General features: G+C 41.9%; 1 protein-coding gene and 1 non-coding gene across 7 annotated transcripts in view; one reads left to right on the top strand and one right to left on the bottom strand.

Annotated features, from left to right (window-relative positions):
- PHF8 (PHD finger protein 8) overlaps positions 1-18,189 on the bottom strand; it is a 98,554-nt gene extending 80,365 nt beyond the window's left edge. The window contains exons 1-2 of one of the 6 annotated variants that reach the window (XM_004780593.3): positions 17,452-18,189; positions 16,349-16,538 (exon numbers count right to left, since the gene is read on the bottom strand). In XM_004780593.3, coding sequence (XP_004780650.1) covers positions 16,349-16,446 — 98 coding nt within the window. In that variant the 5' untranslated portion in view covers positions 16,447-16,538; positions 17,452-18,189. Of the gene's footprint in view, positions 1-16,348; positions 16,539-16,749; positions 17,407-17,451 lie in introns of those variants that run through there. The other 5 variants (XM_004780589.3, XM_045072772.1, XM_004780592.3 and 2 more) reach the window with 5 other exon arrangements.
- A 1,784-nt stretch (positions 18,190-19,973) lies between these two features.
- On the top strand, positions 19,974-20,076 carry LOC123389901. Its single transcript, XR_006604582.1, has one exon. It is a non-coding gene; the product is annotated as a U6 spliceosomal RNA (small nuclear RNA).
- The last annotated feature ends 564 nt before the right edge of the window (positions 20,077-20,640 follow it).

Here is a 20,640-nt window from a genome sequence, read left to right as displayed (position 1 = left end):
GCCTCTGCCTTCGGCTCAGGTCATGATCCCAGGGTCCTGGGATCGAGCCCCGCATCAGGCTCTCTGCTCAGCGAGGAGCCTGCTTCCTCCTCTCTCTCTGCTTGCCTCTCTGCCTACCTGTGATCTCTGTCTGTCAAATAAATAAATAAAATCTTAAAAAAAAAAATTAAACCCTTCTTCACCAAAGAAGTCACCAGCAGCCCTCCTAATAACTTCTGGCTAAGATCAAACTCCTGAATTACTTGGTCAGCATAAAAATAGGGCAGAACTCTGTAACTGTTTTGTCCAAGATCATGTTCACAAACTGACTTCCTGGGATCAGGACCCCACCACCATTCCAACTGCTAATCCTATGCCCGTAAAACCTGCTGCATATCAATAAAAATTGGGGATATCACCATCAACTAGGTAGAATTTTTTTTAAGGGCTCAGGGAACATATATATAGTACTTAGACCGTGAGCACAGAGAAGCACATGTCACCCTTCACCTGCCTAAACTTTCTTTAAATATATTCCCCAGACCTTGTAGCATTAACTCACTTCCTTGGACTTGTTTTCAGTCTCACACCCATTAGCCTGGGACACTGCTCAAGAAGGAACTGCTCCACTCGTTCCTCCTTCCTGAACTCTCATCCCATCAAACATCCACTGGTCACTGACATTCCTAACTTTTCTCTTGTACCCCCAGCAACCCCATTCCTTGGTAAGCAGACCTCTCTACTTCACATCCCCTTCAACAAACCCCTTCTTCACCTTCCTGGCTTAACTGACAGCAGTGTCTCCTAGAAGAAAGCCATTTTCCCTACACGAATGCCAGTCAGCTTGGTCCACAGACTACAGACCACAGTTTTGGTTGACAGCTGTTTCCCACAGCTCTGTGGTAATTACAAAAAGTCAGAGTAAGCAATCAAAAAACTTATATGGCAATTTGGCTGAGTAATTTTATGTCTACTGTTGAATCTAACAATAAAAAAAATGGGGCTTGTATTTTGTATAGCTTTTTTTGTTCAACTATTTTTCTAGTAATTCATTTTTGATTTTGCCAAATGACAGGTCCATTATGGATTGGAAAGTTAAACCAACCAACCAACCTGGCTCTTAGCCACAGAAAGTCTAAGAAGCACTGTGCTAGAGCCCTGTCAAGCAGAAGCTGTGTCTTCTACCAGACCCTTTAACTCGGGGCTGCACTGGGGGTAGATATTCCCCTCACTTTCCAGTGAGACTTTGAGATCATCTCTCCTGTACTCCTGTGTAAGATATCTTACTCCTTTGAGCTTCATATCATGTAGCCATGCCTCTTCCCACTCCTCTTCACTGCCAGCTACTCAACTCCCCAACATAACCCTTTCACTCATTAAAGAACCGGCTCGCAGATTTCTCTCCATCCCATGTCCTGCCAATACCCCACAAGACATCAGTATTGATGCAGAGGCCCAACATCCTAGCTCCTTAGCTCTTTGACCTTCTCATCTTCAGAGGCTACTCTGCCGACTCCCCTTTCAGCTATTTATTCTCATGGTCTTCACTTGTCAAAACTTGCAATTGCTCCACATCTGGAATATGAAATTCATATTATCACACAATGTGACCACAAATGTAATCATCCAGCTCTCATTCATTATACCCATTCTTTGCCCTCAAAAATCCCTTGATCCTACTTTTCACCTATTCTTAACTTCACCTTCTTCCCCAGTCTACCTCAGATTCTAGCATTCCTCACTTCAGCCATTGTCGTACAGATATCCTCCCTTGCTCCACTGCCTTTCCATCACCCCCCCCATGCAAATCCCAAGCCTGACTCAATTCAACCATGTAACACTGGACCATTGGACATGGCTGGAGAAAAATCACCCACTGGACAGATGCCACAAAAAATTCACACTATCCAAAATATCTGAGTCACAGAATAGCCAACACAATATCGAATGAAAACTACAGAGTTGGAAGACTGACACTACCTAACTTCCAAGACTTACTGTAAAACTACTGTAATCAGGGGCACCTAGATGGCTCAGTCAGTTAAGCAGCTGCCTTCAGCTCAGGTCATGATCCCAGGGTCCTGGGATCAAACCCCACGTTGGGTTCCCTACTCAGTGGGGAGTCTGCTTCTCCCTCTCCCTCTGCCCCTCCCTCTGCTCATGCACACACTCTTTCTCTCTCCCTCAAATAAATAAAATCTTTAAAAAACAAAAAAAGGGTGGCTGGGTTATGGACATTGGGGAGGGCATGTGCTTTGGTGAGCGCTATGAAATGTGTAAGCCTGATGATTCACAGACCTGTACCCCTGGGGCAAATAACACATTATATGTTAATAAAAATAATTTTTAAAAAAACAAAAAAGATTTGAAAAGAAACTAAAGCTACAGTAATCAAGACAGTGTGGTACTGATGAAAGATAGAAAAACAGATCAATAGAACAGAATAGAGATCCCAGAAGTAGATCCACATAAATATAGTTAACTAAACTTTGACAAAAGAGCAAATGGGACAAAAAGATGGTCTTTCAAACAAATGGTACTAGAACAACTGGACATCCACACACAAATGAATCTGGACACAGACTTTGTACACACAAAAATGAACTGAAAATGGATCACAAATCTAAATGTAAAATGCAAAACTATAGCACTCCTAGAGGATAACATTGGCTAAATATCTAGATGAGCTTGGGTATGGCAATACTGACATTTTAGATGTAATATTGAAGGCATGATCCATAAAAGAAGGAATTGATAAAATAGACTTCATTAAAATTAAAAACCTGATCTTTGAAAGATACTGCCAAGAGAAGGAAAAGATAAGCCAAACACTGGGAGTAAATAGTTGCATGAGACTTACCTGATAAAGGATGTTACTCAAAATATACAAAGAACTCTTAAAAATCAATAAAACAAACCCAATTAAAAAATGCACCAAAAGATCTCTCTAGAAACCTCACCAAAGAAAATATGCAGATGGGAAATAAGCATATGAAAAGGTGCTCCGTATCATATGTCATTAGAAAAATGCAAATTAAAACAGTGAGATATCATTATACATTTATCAGAATAGCCCAAATTCAAAACACTGACAACACCAAATGCTGATGAGGAGGCAAAGTAAAAGGAACTCTCACTTGCTGCTGGTGGGAATGCAAAAGTTGTACAGCCATTTTGGAAGACAATTTGGCAGTTTCTTACGAAACTGAACATACTCTTAACATACAATCCATCAATCACACTCCTTGGCATTTACTCACTATGTCCACAAAAAATCCTAAATATGGATGTTTATAGTGTCTTTATTCATAATTGCCAAATTTGAAGCAACTAAGATGTAGGTAAATGGATAAATAAACTGTGGTATATCCAAACAATGAAATATTTATTCAGCACTAAAAATAAATGAGTTCTCAAGCCATGAAAAGGCATGGAGGAAACTCAAATGCATATTACGAAGTGAAAGAAGCCAATCTGAAGAGTCTACACAATTTATGATTCCAACTAACAGATATTATGGAAAAGGCAAAACCACGGGGACAGTAAAAATGTCAGTGATTGCCAGAGGTTAGGAGGGGAGAGAAAGATGAATAGGCAGAGCACAGAGAACTTTTTTTAGGGCATTGAAACTGTTCTGTATGATACAAAAATGCTATAATGGTAGGTACATATCATTATACATTTGTCCAAACTCAGAATGTATGCTGCCAAGATGCAAACGATGAGTTTGGGTGATAATCATGTGTCACTGTAGGTCTGTTGATGGTAAATGTACCACTCTGGTGAGGAATGTTGACAGTGGAGAGGCTATGAATGTGCGGGCAATAAGAATATGAAAAAATCTCTGTAACTTCTTCTCCATTTGACTGTGAACTTTAAACTCCTCTAAAATGTAGTCTGGGGGAGCCTGGGTGGCTGAGTGGGTTAAGGCATTTGCACTCGGCTCAGGTCATGATCTCAGGGTCCAGGGATCGAGTCCCGCATCGGGCTCTCTGCTCAGCAGGGAGCCTGCTTCCTCCTCTCTCTCTGCCTGCCTCTCTGCCTACTTGTGATCTCTCTCTGTCAAATAAATAAATAAAATCTTTAATAAATAAATAAATAAATAAATAAATAAATAAATAAAATGTAGTCTGTTGGGTCATGCTTCCTCACAATGCTCCTATACTTGCCTGCTTCGGTCTCTCTCCTGTTATCCACAGTGACTATTTCAAATCCTTGATTCCACTACCTCCCTCTTCTGTCTCAGAAAATGACACTGCCTGTTTCTTAGACAAAATGAAATAATAGGAGGAGATCCACCTCAACCTCCCACACTGAAACCACCTCCTTCTGCACCCATCCTTACCTCCTGTTACAAAGAAAGGACTATCCTTCCTCCTTTCTAAAGTCAGCTTTTCCACCTGGTTTACATCTTTTTGATCTTCTCAATCAATCAACCCTTTCTTCAGTATCTTCAACCTCTCCTGCCTTCCTTTCTTCCTTCTCCTTCACAACAGCATTTCAACAAGCCCACCTGGATCTTTACAGATGAAAAAGAGAAGGCACTCCCTCCTGTCTGCCCCTCTGCCACTTAACAGCCAAATATCTTCTTTGTTTAAACCTGTGCAGGTTCATGATGACTTGTTTGGATAGTTGTCACTTACACATGGTACAAAACTCAAAAGGTAAAAAACTGTATACAGTGAAAAGTCCACCGACTTCTTGCCACCTGGTATTGTCCAGAGACGTTTAACCAGAGCCAAAAACCTGTAAGAGGTGTTCCAGGGTTGCTGTGTATACTTTCTCACCCACTGCTATGGTCTGATTTTAGTCCCCACCTTCTTTAAAACAGAGCTCATCAATATTCTAACCTTCTTAGTGATACAAGCAATAAGCACTTCTCTCCTTTATCTCACTTGATCTCTTAGTGGGATTATCACACAGTGCTGACCCTGTGCTCTCTCCACTTGACAAGCTCTCTACCTTTGACTTCCAGAACAACCCCTCTGTCTGATGTCCAGTTCCTCAGTTAATAGCTGATGAGCATCTGCCACGCCCTGGTCCAAGTGCAGGGGAGACAAAGACAGAACAAAGCATACAAAAATCCCTGCCTTCATGGAGCTCACATTCTACAGAGCAAACAAGAAACAAAATAAATCAATGTAATCAGTAAAATACATTGTATCATAGTGAGAAGAGCCAAGCAGAAGAATCCAGCAGGAAGAGACACAGAGACACAAACACAGGTACACATGTGCGCGCGCGCACACACACACACGCACACACACACACATATACACTGGGGGGGGAGATGGCAACGGTGCTGAAATTTACATAAGAAAGCAGGTAGATACTAAAATTTTATGTAGCAACTCACTAACAAAATGACTTTTTTAAAAGATTTTATTTATTTGACACAGAGAGAGAGAGTGAGTTCACAAGCCTGGGGAGCAGCAGGTAGAGGGAGAAAGAGAAACAGGCTCTCCACCAACAAAGAAGTCCAATGTGGGGCTAGATCCCAGGACACCAGGATCATGACCTGAGTTGAAAGCAGATGCTTACCCCACTGAGCCACCCAGGCACCACAGAAGATGACCTTTGATTAAAGACCTGACAGGAGTAAAGGAGCAAGCCATATGGATACGAGGGAAGAACATCACAATTAGAGAGAATAGAAAGGACAAAAGCCCCGTGGCAGGAGTGTGCCTAGATTATTAAAGCAATGGAGAGGAGAATAGTGTTCTGGAATAGAGTGGGGGTGGGGGACCCTGATAGGTCAGAAAAGTAATGGGTTCATGCAGTAGGGTCTTGTAGGACATCATAAAGGACACTGGCTTTTCCTGAGTGAAAAACCAGGTGAAATCCATGGAACAACTATGAGCAGGAATGTGATGTGATCTTAGTTATGTCTTTGGCTGCTGCTTCTGTTTCCCACTGCACTCTTTTTCTTCTGCTCACTCCTGAAAGGTTGATGTTTCTGCAGCCTTCTTGCCTAGGCATTCTTCTCCCCTCACTTCCCCTTGTTGATCTTACTGCCAGGACTCCATGTGCCCTCTACACCCATAAAACAGGAAGCCAGATCCTTCTGTTGAGTTTCAGACCCTTCCCACAAAATGCCTCCTGGTACTTCTACAGGATAGCCTCCTTACCTATTTCAAATTTCACATGTCAAAATTCAAACTCTCCTTCTGCCTGCACTCTAAACCTGCTTTCTCTCTTGGCAGTTGCCACCATAACCTCAGACTGCCTGAGTGTATATCCCGGCTGTCCCTCTTGCTTATTAGCTGTGGGATCTTGGGCATGTTACCTCTCTGTGCCTCAGTTTCCTCATCCCTAAAGTGGAGATAAAAACTGTACATACCTCATAAGGTTATCAAAAATAAATGAGTTAATCCATACAAGATGTTTACAACAGTCCCTAGTGCACAGTTAAGTGTTCTGTGTTGCTACTATCATTCAAGTTATCATCACATCCTATCCTTCTATCTTGTGATTAGCCCTATTCTCACCCTTCCTGCCCTTGCTCTAATCCAGACCCCTATTATCTCTAATTGGGATTACTGTTGTCTTCCTAACTGGGCTCCTGGCCTCTACTCTGTCCTCACCCAACTGGCTCTCCCCACTATAGCCGAAGTGATTGTTTAAAAAACCCTTGCTCAGGGGCGCCTGGGTGGCTCAGTGGTTTAAAGCCTCTGCCTTCGGCTCAGGTCATGACCCCAGGATCCTGGAATAGAGCCCCACTTCGGGCTACCTGCTCAGCAGGGAGCCTGCTTCCCCTCTCTCTGCCTGACTCTCTGCCTACTTGTGATCGGTCTGTCAAATAAATAAATAAATAACCTAAAAAAATTTTTAAAAAAATACCTTGCTCAGCAATGTCCACAATAGCCAAACTATGGAAAGAACCTAGATATCCATCAACAGGTGAGTGGATAAAGAAGATGTGGCATATATACACAAGGGAATACTATGCAGCCATCAAAAGAAATGAAATCTTGCCATTTGCAATGACAGGAATGGAACTAGAGGGTATTATGCAAAATAAGTCAATCAGAGTAAGATAATTATCATATGATCTCTCTGATATGAGGAATTTGAGAGGCAGGGCGGGGGGTCGTTGGGGGTAAGGAGGGAAAAAAATGAAACAAGATGGGACCAGGGAGGGAGACAAACCGTAAGAGACTCTTAATCTCACAAAACAAACTGAGGGTTGCTGCGGGGAGAGGGAGGGATAGGATGGCTGGGTAATGGACATTGGGGAGGATATGTGTTATGGTGAGTGCTATGAATTGTGTAAGACTGATCATTCACAGACCTGTACTCCTGAAGCAAATAATACGTTATATGTTAATAAAAATAAAGTAAAATAAAATAAAAACCCTTGCTCAAAACCCCTCACAGGCTTCCCAATTTTTTAAAGTAAAGTTTAACTTACCACAGTCTAAAAGGCCTTGCCTCTTTACCCTGACCTCTGGCCTCTGACACACAGTGTCAGCTACATAATTTGTGATGCCTGGTGCAAACGAAAACCAGGGAAAAAAAAAAGAAAAAAGCTTCCTTTCTTCTGGGTCTCTCTCTCTCAACTTGTCATAGAGCTTTTTGTTATTTATTGTCATGCTCCCTTAGCATGAGAATACTCAAGGGGAAGTACAGGCCACGTCCTATGCTCAGTGCACAGGATGTATGAACCTAACCCTGACTCTCATGCACTTTCCTTCAGACCTGGTGACCCAGGCAGCCAATCGAGAACCCGTTTAGGGAGTGGAGAGGCAGTAGGAGGGAAGATCACATGTGAGTGAAAGCTCGAAGTCCCTAGGACACACTGCATTATCTAACTGGATTTCACATACAAAACACAAATTCAAAGGTAAAGTTATTAAGAATTTCAAGACAATAACCACAAAACATTAAACCTCAAGGATGGGGTCCCCTAATGAATATGAGGCTCTGTGTGACTGGTCACATTCCCATGAAGTCAGTCCTACTCTAAAAAGTCAGCTGCCATGCTTTTTCTGGTCTGGGTCTCATGACACGTGGCTCTCTGTGCCGAGGACATTCCTGCTCTTCCCCTTCCATGCCACCATGGCATGCCACACACACTATCCCTACTTCAGCACTCACCACGTGGACTTGCAACTGCTCATTTACTTGCTATCTGCCCCCACTACATTTGGCAGACAGCACTGATCTTGTTCACCAGAAATCTTTACCTAACTCATCTCCCAGTCCTGTTTTATTTATTCTTCAATTCAATTCACAAACATTCATTGGGCTAGATAATTCCTCACATCAGGAAGAAAGATGGATGAAAATCAGACTTCTGGCTGCACTGTCTCAATAATTATCACCTGGGACCAAGTGTCCTAAATGCTAATTTGCTTCCTTAGTGAAGAGGCCAATTATCACAGCACCAGGTCTCAAGACTAAGAGGACTTATCCCCACTGTGCACCAGAAAGCCTGGTACATGGTAGACAGTCAATCAGTATTTGTTAAAAAAGTGAATGCACAAATTCAATAAATATTGATTGAGAACAGCCACCTCCCTCATGGAGTGGACATTCTAGAGGGGAAGATGGACAAGTGGTGCCAAAAGTTTCTTAAGTGGTAAAAAGTAAAAGAGCAGGCTAAGGGGATGAGGGGAAAACAAGTGAATTTGAAGCTTGCATAGAGGAAACTGAGGAGAAAACTGAGGAGAAATGTGATTAAAATCACATTTAATCTCCACAATCAATCAGGACATTCTGTAAAGTATTCAGAGGCACTACAGCACAGAGGTTAAAAATACAGAGCTGGGAGCCAAACTGCCTAGGTTCAAACCACCTCTGCCACTTACTGGATGTGTGAACTTAGATGGAGAGAAGAAGGCAACCTGACTGGGGCAGCAGGACCTGAAGTAGCGGGTGTCAACAGAGACCAAGAGACCTAGACTTCTACTCTCACCTGTCAGTAACTAAGTCACACCCCCTTCACCTGCCACTAAAGTGCAGTGTCTAAAGAGGCCTGCAAAAACAGAAGATATAATAATACCCAGAATCTAATAATAACCAAAATATCCAGGATATCATGAAAATAAGCACTCATTATATCAAGAACAAGGAAAATCATAACTTGAATAAGCAAAGGAAATCAATAATCTCAACGCTGAGAGGACACAGATGTTGGAATTATCTGGCAAGGATTTTAAAGGAGTAATCATAAAAATGTTTCAATGAACAATTACAAACATGCCAGAAACAAATGAATAGATAGAAAATGTCAGCAAAAAAAAAAAAATGGAGACTTTCTGCAAAGTAGAAGATAAAGAAAAGAACCAATGGCACTTTTAGAACTAAACGCTGTAGTAACTTTAATGAAAATTCACTGGATGGGCTCAACAGCGAAATGGAGACAACAGAGGGGAAAAAAAAGACCAGTAAACCTGAAGATAAACAGAGATTACCCAATTTGAACAACAGAAAGAAAACAGATTGAACTATGAACAACTCTACACCTGGACAACCTATAAGAAATGGATAAATTCTTAAAAACAGAATCTACCAAGACTGAATCAGGAAAAAGTAGAAAATGTGAACAGATCAATTACTAGTATAAAGACCGACTAAGCAACAACAACAACAAAAAACTTCGAGTTAAGAAAAGCCCAGGACCAGGTGGCTTCACCAGGGAATTTTGCCCAAATATTTAAAGGCAAATTAATTACAATTTTTCTCAAACTCTTCAAAAATAATCAAAGAGGAAGGGAGACTCTCAAACTCATTTTAGTAGGCCAGCATTATCAAATAAAATAAAGCAAAAGCCAAATAAAGACACTAAAAGACACTACAAGAAAAGTACACACTAATATTACTAATATCCCTGATCAGTACAGATGAAAAAATTCTCAATAAAATACTAGCAAACTGAATTCAGCAGTAGATTAAAATAAGCATTTACCATGATCAAGTGTGATTTATCTTTGGGATGATCCTGGAGCCCCGCATCCTGGGATAGAGCAGGATCCCAGCTCAGCAGTGAGTCTGCTTCTCCCTATCCCTCTGTGATCTCTCTTGCTCTCACTCTCTATCAAATAAATAAATAAAATCTTTTAAAAAAAGACCTTTAGGAATCCAAGGGAAATCAAGACATTCTCATATGAAGGAACACTAATAGTATCTGTTGCCAGCAGACCTATCCTAAAAGAACGGCCAAAGGAAGCTCTCTAAAAAGGAAGATGACAAAGGAATCTTTGGGACAATCAGGAAATAAGCCAGAAAAGGGGAAGGAGTAAAAATATAGAGTAAATAGAGTATATAGAGTATACTATATAGAGTAAAGTAAATAGAGTATAGTTTCCTTACCCTCTTGAGTTTTCTAAATCTCTTTGACAGTTGAAACAAAAACTGTAACACTATCTGATGTGCTTCTCAATGTAGGTAGAGAAAATATTCAAGATAATTATATTATAAACCTGGAAGCATAAAGGAGTTTAAAGGGTAGTAAGGTTTATACTCTTCACTCAAATTGGTAAGATGTCAATACTAGATGATTGTGGTATGTTATGTATGTATTATGTTAAGTACCTAGAGCAAGCAGTAAAAAAAGCTATACAAAGAGATATATTCAAAAACACAACAGATAAGTCAAGGTGGAATTCTAGAAAATTCCACAGGATGGTAGGATAAAGAAAAGAGAAAAGAGGAACAACCAGAAAATAAAACAAAGCAAAATGACAGACTTAAGCCCCAATATATCAATAACCACATTAAGTAGAAATGGTCTAAATATAACAATTAAAAGAGAGAGGCAGAGTGGATAAAAATGATACTAAACTAACTATATGCTATCTGCTACAAAAACTCACTTTATATACAATGATGTAAACTGAAAGTAAAGGGATGAAAAAGGATATACGATGCAACCTTTAATCCGAAGAAAAAAGTGGCTATATTAATATCACATAAAGTAGACTTCCATGCAAAAAATTACCAGAGACAGAGAAGGACATCATAATAACAAGGTCAATCCACCAAGACATAGCAATCTTCAATGCATATGCATCAAACAACAAAGCTGCAAAATATGAAGCTGAACTGAAAGGAAACAAACTGAAAGGAAACTGATAGAACTGAAAGGAAACAAATTGACACTTGTAACTGGACACTTCAATACCTCATTCTCAACACTTGACTGAACTAGATAGAAAATCAGCAAGGACAAGGAAAAATTCAGCAACACCATCAACCAACAGGAGTAAACTTACATTTATAGAAAACTCAACCCAGCAACAGCAGGATTCTTTTCATGTGACCATGGAACATTTACCAAGACGGAGCATATCCCAGGCCATAAAACAAACCTCAATAAGTTTAAAAAAACTGAAATTATACAGAGAATATTCTCTGAGCACTATGGAACCAAAACAGAAATCAGTAACAGAATTAACAGGAAAATCTACAAACGCGTGGAAACTAAACAACACACTGCTATGCAATCCATAAGTCAAACATGAAATCTCTAAGGAAATTGAAAATTACATTGAACTAGAGGCACCTGGGTGGCTCAGTCGGTTAAACATCTGACTATTGGTTTTTAGCTCAGGTCATGATCTGAGTCATGAGAATGAATCCAACATCAGGCTCCATGCTTAGCGTGGAGTGTACTTGAAGATTCTCTTCCTCTCCCTTTGCCCCCCGCCCTCTCTCTCAAATAAATAAATAAATCTTTAAAAAATCACATTGAACTACATGAAAAGGAAAATATCAAAATTTGTGGAACACAGCTATATCCATACTAAGAGGGAAATTAGAAAGACTAAATACTTACAGTAGAAAATGGGGAAAGTCTCAAATCAATAACTGAAGATCCCACCTCAAGAAATTAGGTAAAGAGGAGCAAAATAAATCCAAAGCAAGCAGAAGGAAATAATAAAGACATAAAATCAATGACATTGAAAACAGTAAGACAATAGAGAATACCAATGAAACAAAAAGCTTGTTCTTTGAAAAGATCAACAAAACTGACAAATGTCTATCAAGTCTGAGAAAGAAAAAAAGAGATGCAAATTTTCAGTATCAGGAATGAAGTATCACCACAAAGCTAGCCTGTGGGAATACTGTCAACAATTCTACACACTTACATTTGACAACTGAGATGAAATGTATCAGTTCCTTGGCAAGCACAAACTACCACAACGTACCCAATATTAAATAGATAACTTTAATAGTCCTAAAACTATTAAATAAATATAATCCATAATTTTTAAATGATTAAATTTTTAAAAGATTAAACCAAGTTAATTAGGCAAAGTATTTAGCATAGTGGCTGACACATTTGTTAGTACTTGGTAAACAAAGGCCATTATTTTTTTTTCATTATCATTTTATTTAAATCACAACCACTCTTGGGGAAACTAGGCTTCACAGAGATGAAATCCTTTGATTAGAAGAGTCAGAACTCGAACCCAGTTCTGAAGCTAGTGCCATTTCCTCCAGGAAAAAAAAAAAAAAACCACCCCTGGAGGCTGTGCCAACCAATACTTCCTTTGTAGACAGGAACACTGCAAAGGGGTGATGTTTTGCCAAAGCCCCAGACATCAATAAATGCTCACCACATTGCTGGGTCCCAGCCCAAGAATTCACATTTTTAACAAATTTCGTTAATGAACCACACTTTGAGAACACTATATGATAAGGGTATGTTAGTTTGCCCATTCTCTCAACATCAGAAGCTGTCACACTCTGCAGAAAAGGGGAAGAACTGAGACAGAATAATGCTATAAATCAGGGATTCTGAGGGTGGTCCCCACTCACCTACTAAATCAGAAACCCTGTAAGTGGGGCCTACCTACCTTGTCTTTCAACAGGTCTCCCACGTGATTCTGATGCACATTAAAGTTGGGAGAACCACTGCTCTACAAATCAAAGTGACTTGCAAAAACCCCACCCTTTATAGTAGGAGAAATAAAGCTAATACCAAGTTTTTTCCACTTTTGAGAACCTGGGCTCTGGAGCCAGGTAATTCTAAGTTCAAATCCAGACTTTAGAAAGTAATTCCATGAATTATAGATTCTCACCAGCAAAATAGAATGGTCACCTTCTTTGTTATAACCTTTCCAGGAAGTAACTTGGCATTACTATTCCCCAACCAGACTTGAAGAAATCTAGCCTCTGGAAGTCATCAGAAATGTGGACAGATTTATATCACCTACAGGCATTTGTGGGCTTAACTATTGTGAGCAATCATGAAAAGTCCACAATATCGAGTCATTTTCAATTGTGCTTAAGTACAATTGTATATGGAGCACTGTGAGCCTGGCATGTGTGCGTGCATGTGCATGTACACAATGCACTGAGTAAGCAAGAGCGACCCAAGGACCTTATTCTCAGCTGGCTTCCTTGTTTTCTGCTAGCCCAGAGACAGAAGCATGATGACACAAAAATTTGGCCTCTTTCATAGAAAAAAGAAATTAAGGCAATTTGCCTGTGTTGGGGTGTTTACAGAAACACAGGACTTACCATAGAAATGTGATTAAGGAGGAGCATAGCCCGTAAACCCATTTCCATATTTGTAAATTTGGAATTCTTAAAGAACTCCGTGGCATTCATTATAAATGTCAAGTCTCTAATGTGCAACAGTATTCACCATAAGTTTTTCTTTTTGTTTTAACCGGAACCCTGTATCAAAATGAAAAACATTTCCAGAATCCTCCAAGTTTCCCTCATATCACAATATTTCATTATAAAAAAGTAGAACTAATGTTAAGTATCCAACCACAGGGGCACCTAGGTGGCTCAGTGGGTTAAAGCCTCTGCCTTTGGCTCAGGTCATGATCCCAGGGTCCTGGGATTGAGCCCCGCATTGCATCGGGCTCTCTGCTCAGCAGGGAGCCTGCTTCCTCCTCTCTCTCTACCTGACTCTCTGCCTACTTGTGATCTCTGTCTGTCAAATAAATAAATAAAATCTTTAAAAAAAAGAAGTATCCAACTACAGAGGAAATGACCAAGTAACTGATGACAAACATATATGCTGGGATATCAGAAATGAAGTTTAGAAGAATATTTGACGACCTGGTAAAATACACACATTATAATGTTCAGTAAGAATACAAATCAGGCTACAAAATGGTATTTATAATACAATCCTATTTTATAAAAATGCAGTTTCATATTCTAAGTCAAAAGACAGGAGTTAATGCAACAAAACATTTAACAGTGGATTATGAAGGATAGCAGATTCATAGATGATTTTCATTTCCTTCTTTATAATTTTTCTTTTCTACAATGAGTATGTCTCACATCTGCAGTCAGGAAAAAACTTAAAATATTATTTAAAAAAGAAAAATCTAACTTCCAGGATTGGGTGTGGATTGAAATAATTTATGCAAAGTCCCTGTCATGGGGACTGGCATATGAGAGAGCATTTGGTCCAGTTTTCTGTTCCTAAACTGTGCAGTTAGGGTCTCTACATTGTAGGCAGGAAGGAATTTCTTCCCAAGTTTGAACCTACACACTTTTCACATAAACCAAAGCAAAGGCCACAGACAATAGCTTTTTTTAAGAAGACACATTCATTCATTCATTTATTCATTCAAACATGCACTCAATCTATGAAATGTTTAGCACTGAGCTAGGTTCTACGGATAGCAAAACTGAAAAGATGACATATCTGCCCTCAAGTAGCTCTGGCTAATGAATAACACAGATGGATTTATGACTATGAGATGATGAAATAATTACTTTCGGTAAGGATGTACACAAAGTGCAATAGGAACCAAGAGGATGCAAGCCTTTCACAGAGGAGGTATATGCTATGAGTTGTAAAAGAGAGGACATTAGTAGGAATAGCACACACAAAGAAGAGGCATAAAGGAGTATAAAATTCTCCCAGAACTCTAAGTAGTTCAGTCTTGCTGGGACATAAAGAAGAACCAGGAGGAGGAGTGGCGGGAAATGAGACTGAACAAGTAGATCACAAAAGGTCTTGTCTGTCACACAAAGGAGACTGAATTTCATTCTATAGGGGAACCACCAAAAGAATTTTAAACAGAGTGACTTGATCAGCAGTAGCAAAGATACCAGGAATCCTGAAAATCATCTTAAACCTGCTAATTTCCAGAGGAAAGGAAAATGCCCCACCCTGTAGGTCTGTCCTCTCTTAAATCAAACAACATGAAGCAGCAAACAGAACTCCACACCTGGGGTGCCTGGGTGGCTCAGTTGGTTAAGTGACTGCCTTTGGCTCAGGTCATGATCCTAGAGTCCCAGGATCGAGTCCCACATTGGGCTCCCTGATCAGCAGGGAGTCTGCTTCTCCCTCTGACTCTCTCTCTCTCTCTCTCTCAAGTACATAAATAAAATCTCTTAAAAAAAAAAAAAGAACTCCACACCTGGCACACAGAAATACTCAATAAAGATCAGGTGAACATGAACGTGAATGCCCTGCAAGGGGCAATCCCTGCTGAGAACAGAATTTTAGCAGTATCATCAGCACCTTCAGTCTGGTCTTGGGTGAAGCAACGGAAACTCATTTGTAAGGGACTAGTGACAACGGAAAACTAGAATCTAACATGCAACAGGAGGCACCATATACTGTTCTGTTGTACTCCAGTGCAAAAACTCCTCTCGTGGTTTTCTTTCCATAACTGGAATTTAAGTCCCAATTATGGGATAACATCAGTTTTTTCCCACACACTAACCTCTCTGGTATCCTGGGTGACAGGTGCTTATGAGCACACATGGTTAACGAGGAAATTCATTAGTGGCTTTATTCCTGCTGTTTTACCCAATATCTCTTCTGCTTAATTCAATTCAGTTGGATGGTTCTGCAGATAAATACTGAAGAAACAGAAATCCTATTGTATTTCTGCCTCCACTCACTGAGTGCATGCAAAATACTTTAAATAATCAGAACAGATGTATTAGATAGATTAGATATATTTTATAGGCAAAGACAATGGGGCTCAGAGAGGCAAAGCAACTTACCCAAGGACACACTGATATTAAGTTGCAAAGCCACAACTCAAACCCATGTTTGTTGGATTCAGTTATCTCAAGAATATAGTACTGTATCCTACAAAGCCTGAGTCTAAGGCAAAACACAACTGCCAGGGTACAAAAATGATACACTGTGGCTCAAAAAATATTTTGCAAATTAGATAAAGTCAAAACGGGGCAAAGAAGAAACATATAAGGGAAAAGAGAAAAAAGGGAGACACCAAAAGCCAATGTCAGCTAGGCCCTGGTCTGCAAGAAGGGATGAGAGAACCTGGGTCTGGGAGGTGGGTTGGAGGTAATTCTTCACTGGCGTGGGGGGAGGGGCGCGGGGTGCGGGTTGTTTTCTGAGCGAGAACCTAAAACAGGGTTGAGAAAGGAGCGAGCAAATGAGCACCTGCCCAGCATGGCCTGCCCTCCTTACCTGCCATGAAACCAGTCCTGGCACATGTCACACTCGATCATGAAGCGGGTCACATCATAAGGCAGCCGGCAGAGGCAATACACTGGCACCGAGGCCATCTTCGCCCCGCCTTGGAGCGCTCTGCGGCGGGCCAGGTTCGTAGCGTCAAGAGAAGCAGCAGGCAGCAGCACGCGTCCTTTCTGGACGATGGCTGGGCACAAACAACACTTTTTAACCTAGTGAATCAGGTCCCCCAGTGTACCAACCCCTCAGTTCACGAATGGGCAGTTAGTGCGGCTGGGATGCAACACAGCTGGTGTGGCTGTAGGGGGCAATCAGAGAAAAGTCCACCGGCCTCCAGAATTTCCTTAACAAATAAAGGACGGCGTTTGACGGTCGAGGATTTTTTTGTTTTTCCCTACCTCCTTCGGCCCCCAGAGTCGTGATAACTTCTTTCCGGGTTTCAGGGAAATATATGACGCCTTCAGGAAGCTTCTTTGATCCCTCACTGTACCCTCTCCTTGCTCACAACCTTTTTCTTCCTAGGGCTCTATTATGACGCAAACGAGAGCCTATAGAAATACGCTGGGGTACATCAGAAAAAACCCCTTCTCTCAACCCCCCAACATAGGGGCAACTAGAGAGAGATGAGGGATCCCTGAAAGTTGGCTCAGATTACTCGACAATTACCTTGATGCCTTCAAGAACAAGGCAAACAAGACTAGGCGCCCAACTCAAATCACAGTTCTGGGTTATGCTGAGAGTTTAAATGGTCTTCTCCTTCACTCTCAAAATCATTCCATCCCCAACCAGTCAGGAGTATCATCACCCCAACAAATGAAAGAAATCTCAGAACTGATCCGATCGTCCCCTACTTCAAAGACGAAAGGGTTCCCGTTGCACCCCCAAAACTAAAAAGGATCTCTTTAAACCCCTGAAACTGACTAGAATTTCTTCACACTCTTGCAACTAAGCAAGGATTCCCCCCCGCCAACGATCAGAAACAGGAAGGCATTTCCTCACAGTCCCCTCAAAGTGACGAGGACTCCCTTGTCCCCCAAAACTGACAGAGATCTCACAAATCCCAAGATTGACAGGATCTTTTTGCAGCCCCCGAAACTTACGAGATCGCCTCACGCCTCCCAAAATGACAGGAACCTCCTCACGCCCCAAATCTGACAAGAATGTCTTTCGTCCCAAGCCCTACAGAGACCTCCTCATCTGCAAAGCTGCAGGGATTGCTCACACTCGCGAAGTTCAGTTCCAGCGACGCGCCGGGAGCCGGGCTCGCTCTGGAGCGCCTGGGCGCCTAGCTGAGCGGAGGATCGGCCAGCAGTTCCGGCCCCACCGGCTGCGCGCGCCGAATTCTGGGATCGTCACGGCAACTCTGCGAACCTTGCTCGCCTTCCCGCAGAACCACCCGCTGGGTCTCGCGGCCCCGGGCGCCGGGTAGTGCTTCAGGGCAGCTTTCCCCCCACGGTTTTGCTCCGGGCCCGGCGTTAGGGCCTACTGGAGCCCGCGGTTCAGGCCTAGCCGGTGGCCGCTGGGTGAACAAGCAAACGGCGTCGTCGCTGGGCCAGCAGGAGATCGCCGCAAGGAAGCCAACCAGGAATTAGCTGCGCCTGCGGCCAGGTCGGAGAGAAAACTGCCTGAAAAGTCGCCGGGAGCAGCCCAGTGGCAATGGTAGGCGATTCGAAGTAGTCAATAAAGTTTATTCAAAACAAGGAGGAAGTTGAAACGAAATGGGGAGGAGAAATATGGGATAAACAGCTACCATATTGAGAGTGGCGGCGGCGCCGCGGGGAAGCTACCCGACCGCCATCTTATGAGGGCTGGGCACAGGAGGTAACCGCGGCAGAGGCGGGGAAGGGAAGCTAGAGGCTCCCGCGTGACGCCAGCAGAGGCGGGGCGCCACCTTGAGAAAAGGGGACGGGATTCGACTACCTTTGGTCCTGTTCGTTTCTTCTAGGTAACCAATCGAGACTGAGGACCTTAAGCCACCATCTTAGGCGAGGCAGTCGCTTGGCTCCATTTTGAGTGGGGCCAGAACCTTCCCAGTTTTCCTCCTCCTCAGGGTAAACGGGGAGTTAAGCACCCCCGGCGCCAACACATACATACTAACTCACACTCCTCCTCCGCCTCCACTCCTTCCTTCTCTACCTCCCTCCCCTCCCCATCCCCACCCTTCTCGTCCTATTAGGGGAGGTGAACTCAGTGACTGCAAACTGGCAAAACTAATGGGTGACGGTGGGGACGGGCTTGGGCCAGGGAAGGGGTGTAGTACGCACAACAGCTTCTGGTCTTCGAGCACATTCAGTGGCTAGGCTGTTTTGCACCGTCTCCGAAGCGTTTATTCTTCACCCTGTAAGGGAAGCTCTTTTTTATTATTCTCAAGTGACCACATGGGCTTAGGGAAGACACGTGGCTTGAATTTCAGAGCCGAGAAGTTGAACTTTGCACCCTCTACTATCCCCGAGTTCTGTCATTGGTCCCTCAATTGGTCCCTCAATCCTAGTTCCTTCATGAAGCTTCTGTCTACTTCCCAGCGCCCTCTGAACTCTCTTTTCTTTGACTCCACTGTTTCAGTTCAGTTTGCTTCAGATACAGTGTAGGATTTTCATGCACAAGTCCCAAGATTTTCTGACTACAGCCTGAGGGTTGGGTGGGAGAAGAGGTTGAAAGAATGGAGCTCCACACACATGCTCTAAGATGGCGCTGGTGTTTCCTGACATTCTAGAATATTCTCTAGGAATCCTCTTACTATTTCATTTTTTTAAAGGTTCTCACCACTTTAAACAAGAAATTATATGTGTGCACACCAATTTTCTAAGTAGTGGTGGCTTAGGTCCAGGGGATACAATGTTGAAGAGGGACCCTGCAGTGGGAAAATTGCCAGCAGAGGCAGGAGACAAGCTTGCAAGTCAACAATTATATTACAAGGTCCACTAAGCACACAGGTACCTCTTGCAAGGTACAAAATAAAATCATGAAAGTGCATCAGAAGTTGCTTATTGCTGTCAAGGAAGGCGTCAGGGAGATCTGTAGGTCCAATAAATTAACAAGCACGAGCATGGTAGATAAAAGAATCAACATGTACAAATGCACAGAAGCACATGAGAAAATGTTTACAAAGAGAAATTAAGTATTAGATTTTACCCTGTAAGCAATAACAAACCACTGAAAGTGTTTGAGCGAGGGCAACTGAGTCACATTTGTGTCTTAGCCAGGGAAAAATCGAGGTTTAGTGGGACGTGAAACTTAAACAGTTTATGAGGTAGGAGTTTAAGAAACAGAGTCATGAATACAAAATTAGGCTCAAAGGTGGACAGAGTATTTCTAGAAGCTATTACTACACCTGGGTAATAATTATAAATCGAAGAGATACAATGTCTCACCAAACCCAAACTAAATGTAACTCCTAAATCAGCTTTCACTTAGCTGGTTCTCAAAAATGTCAGGCAGCTCCAACACCACCTAATACAAGAGAAAGTGTGACTAGGAGGAAACCAGTGGAAGAGGAAAGCAGTTTTAACCAATTGTGCTTTAAATATAGTTTGCAAACTTTATAAAAACATATGACAACATGACCATATGGCAAGTGATAGATCCCACAGGTAAAGCCTTCTTAGCTTCACAAGGAGACAGGATGGACTCATTTTGGCCATAATAAAATTGGAAAGACACAAAGAAGATTAACATGGCCCCTGCCCAAGGATGCCATGTAATGTTATGAAGTCTTCCACAATAAAAAAGAAAAATGAAGGGAGATAGGAGGGAGGAGGCTGTTGCATTAGTAATGAAAAAAAAAAGATTAGGACTGGATCAAGATAGCTGCCACACAGGTAGAAAAGGATTTGATAAGTGGAATATTTTGGAGGTTGAATAGGCAGGGCTTGGAGACTAATCGAAACTAGTATATGAGGGAGTGAAAGGAGTGTGAGTTCATTTCTGGGTTGGGTGTCAGAAGTGGATAATGATGCCATTGACTGAACTAGAGTGCACAGAAGGAAAAGCAGGTTTGGTGGAGAAGAAACTAAGTTCAGTTTGGAGCATGTTATGTTAAAGTGTGTGTGAGACATTAATTCACTGACCCAGAAATTCTTGAGCATTTATTATGCACCAGGCACCATGCTAGGTGCTGAGGATGTAGTGATAACCCAGAAAAGATCCTGGCCTCCATGGAGCTGACATTCTACTCGGGGATCAGTCAATAACCAAACAAATAGAGTTTCATTCATATATTTATTCAGCACGTGCTATATACCAGTCACTGTCCTAAGCACTGGGGACTCAAGGCAAACACAAAAAGACAA

The sequence above is a fragment of the Mustela putorius genome, unplaced genomic scaffold (genome assembly GCF_011764305.1).
Source record: "Mustela putorius furo isolate JIRA1106 unplaced genomic scaffold, ASM1176430v1.1 tig00004068_pilon_pilon_pilon, whole genome shotgun sequence".
Classification (NCBI taxonomy): domain Eukaryota; kingdom Metazoa; phylum Chordata; class Mammalia; order Carnivora; family Mustelidae; genus Mustela; species Mustela putorius.
This window is presented reverse-complemented; position numbering and strand designations above follow the sequence as displayed.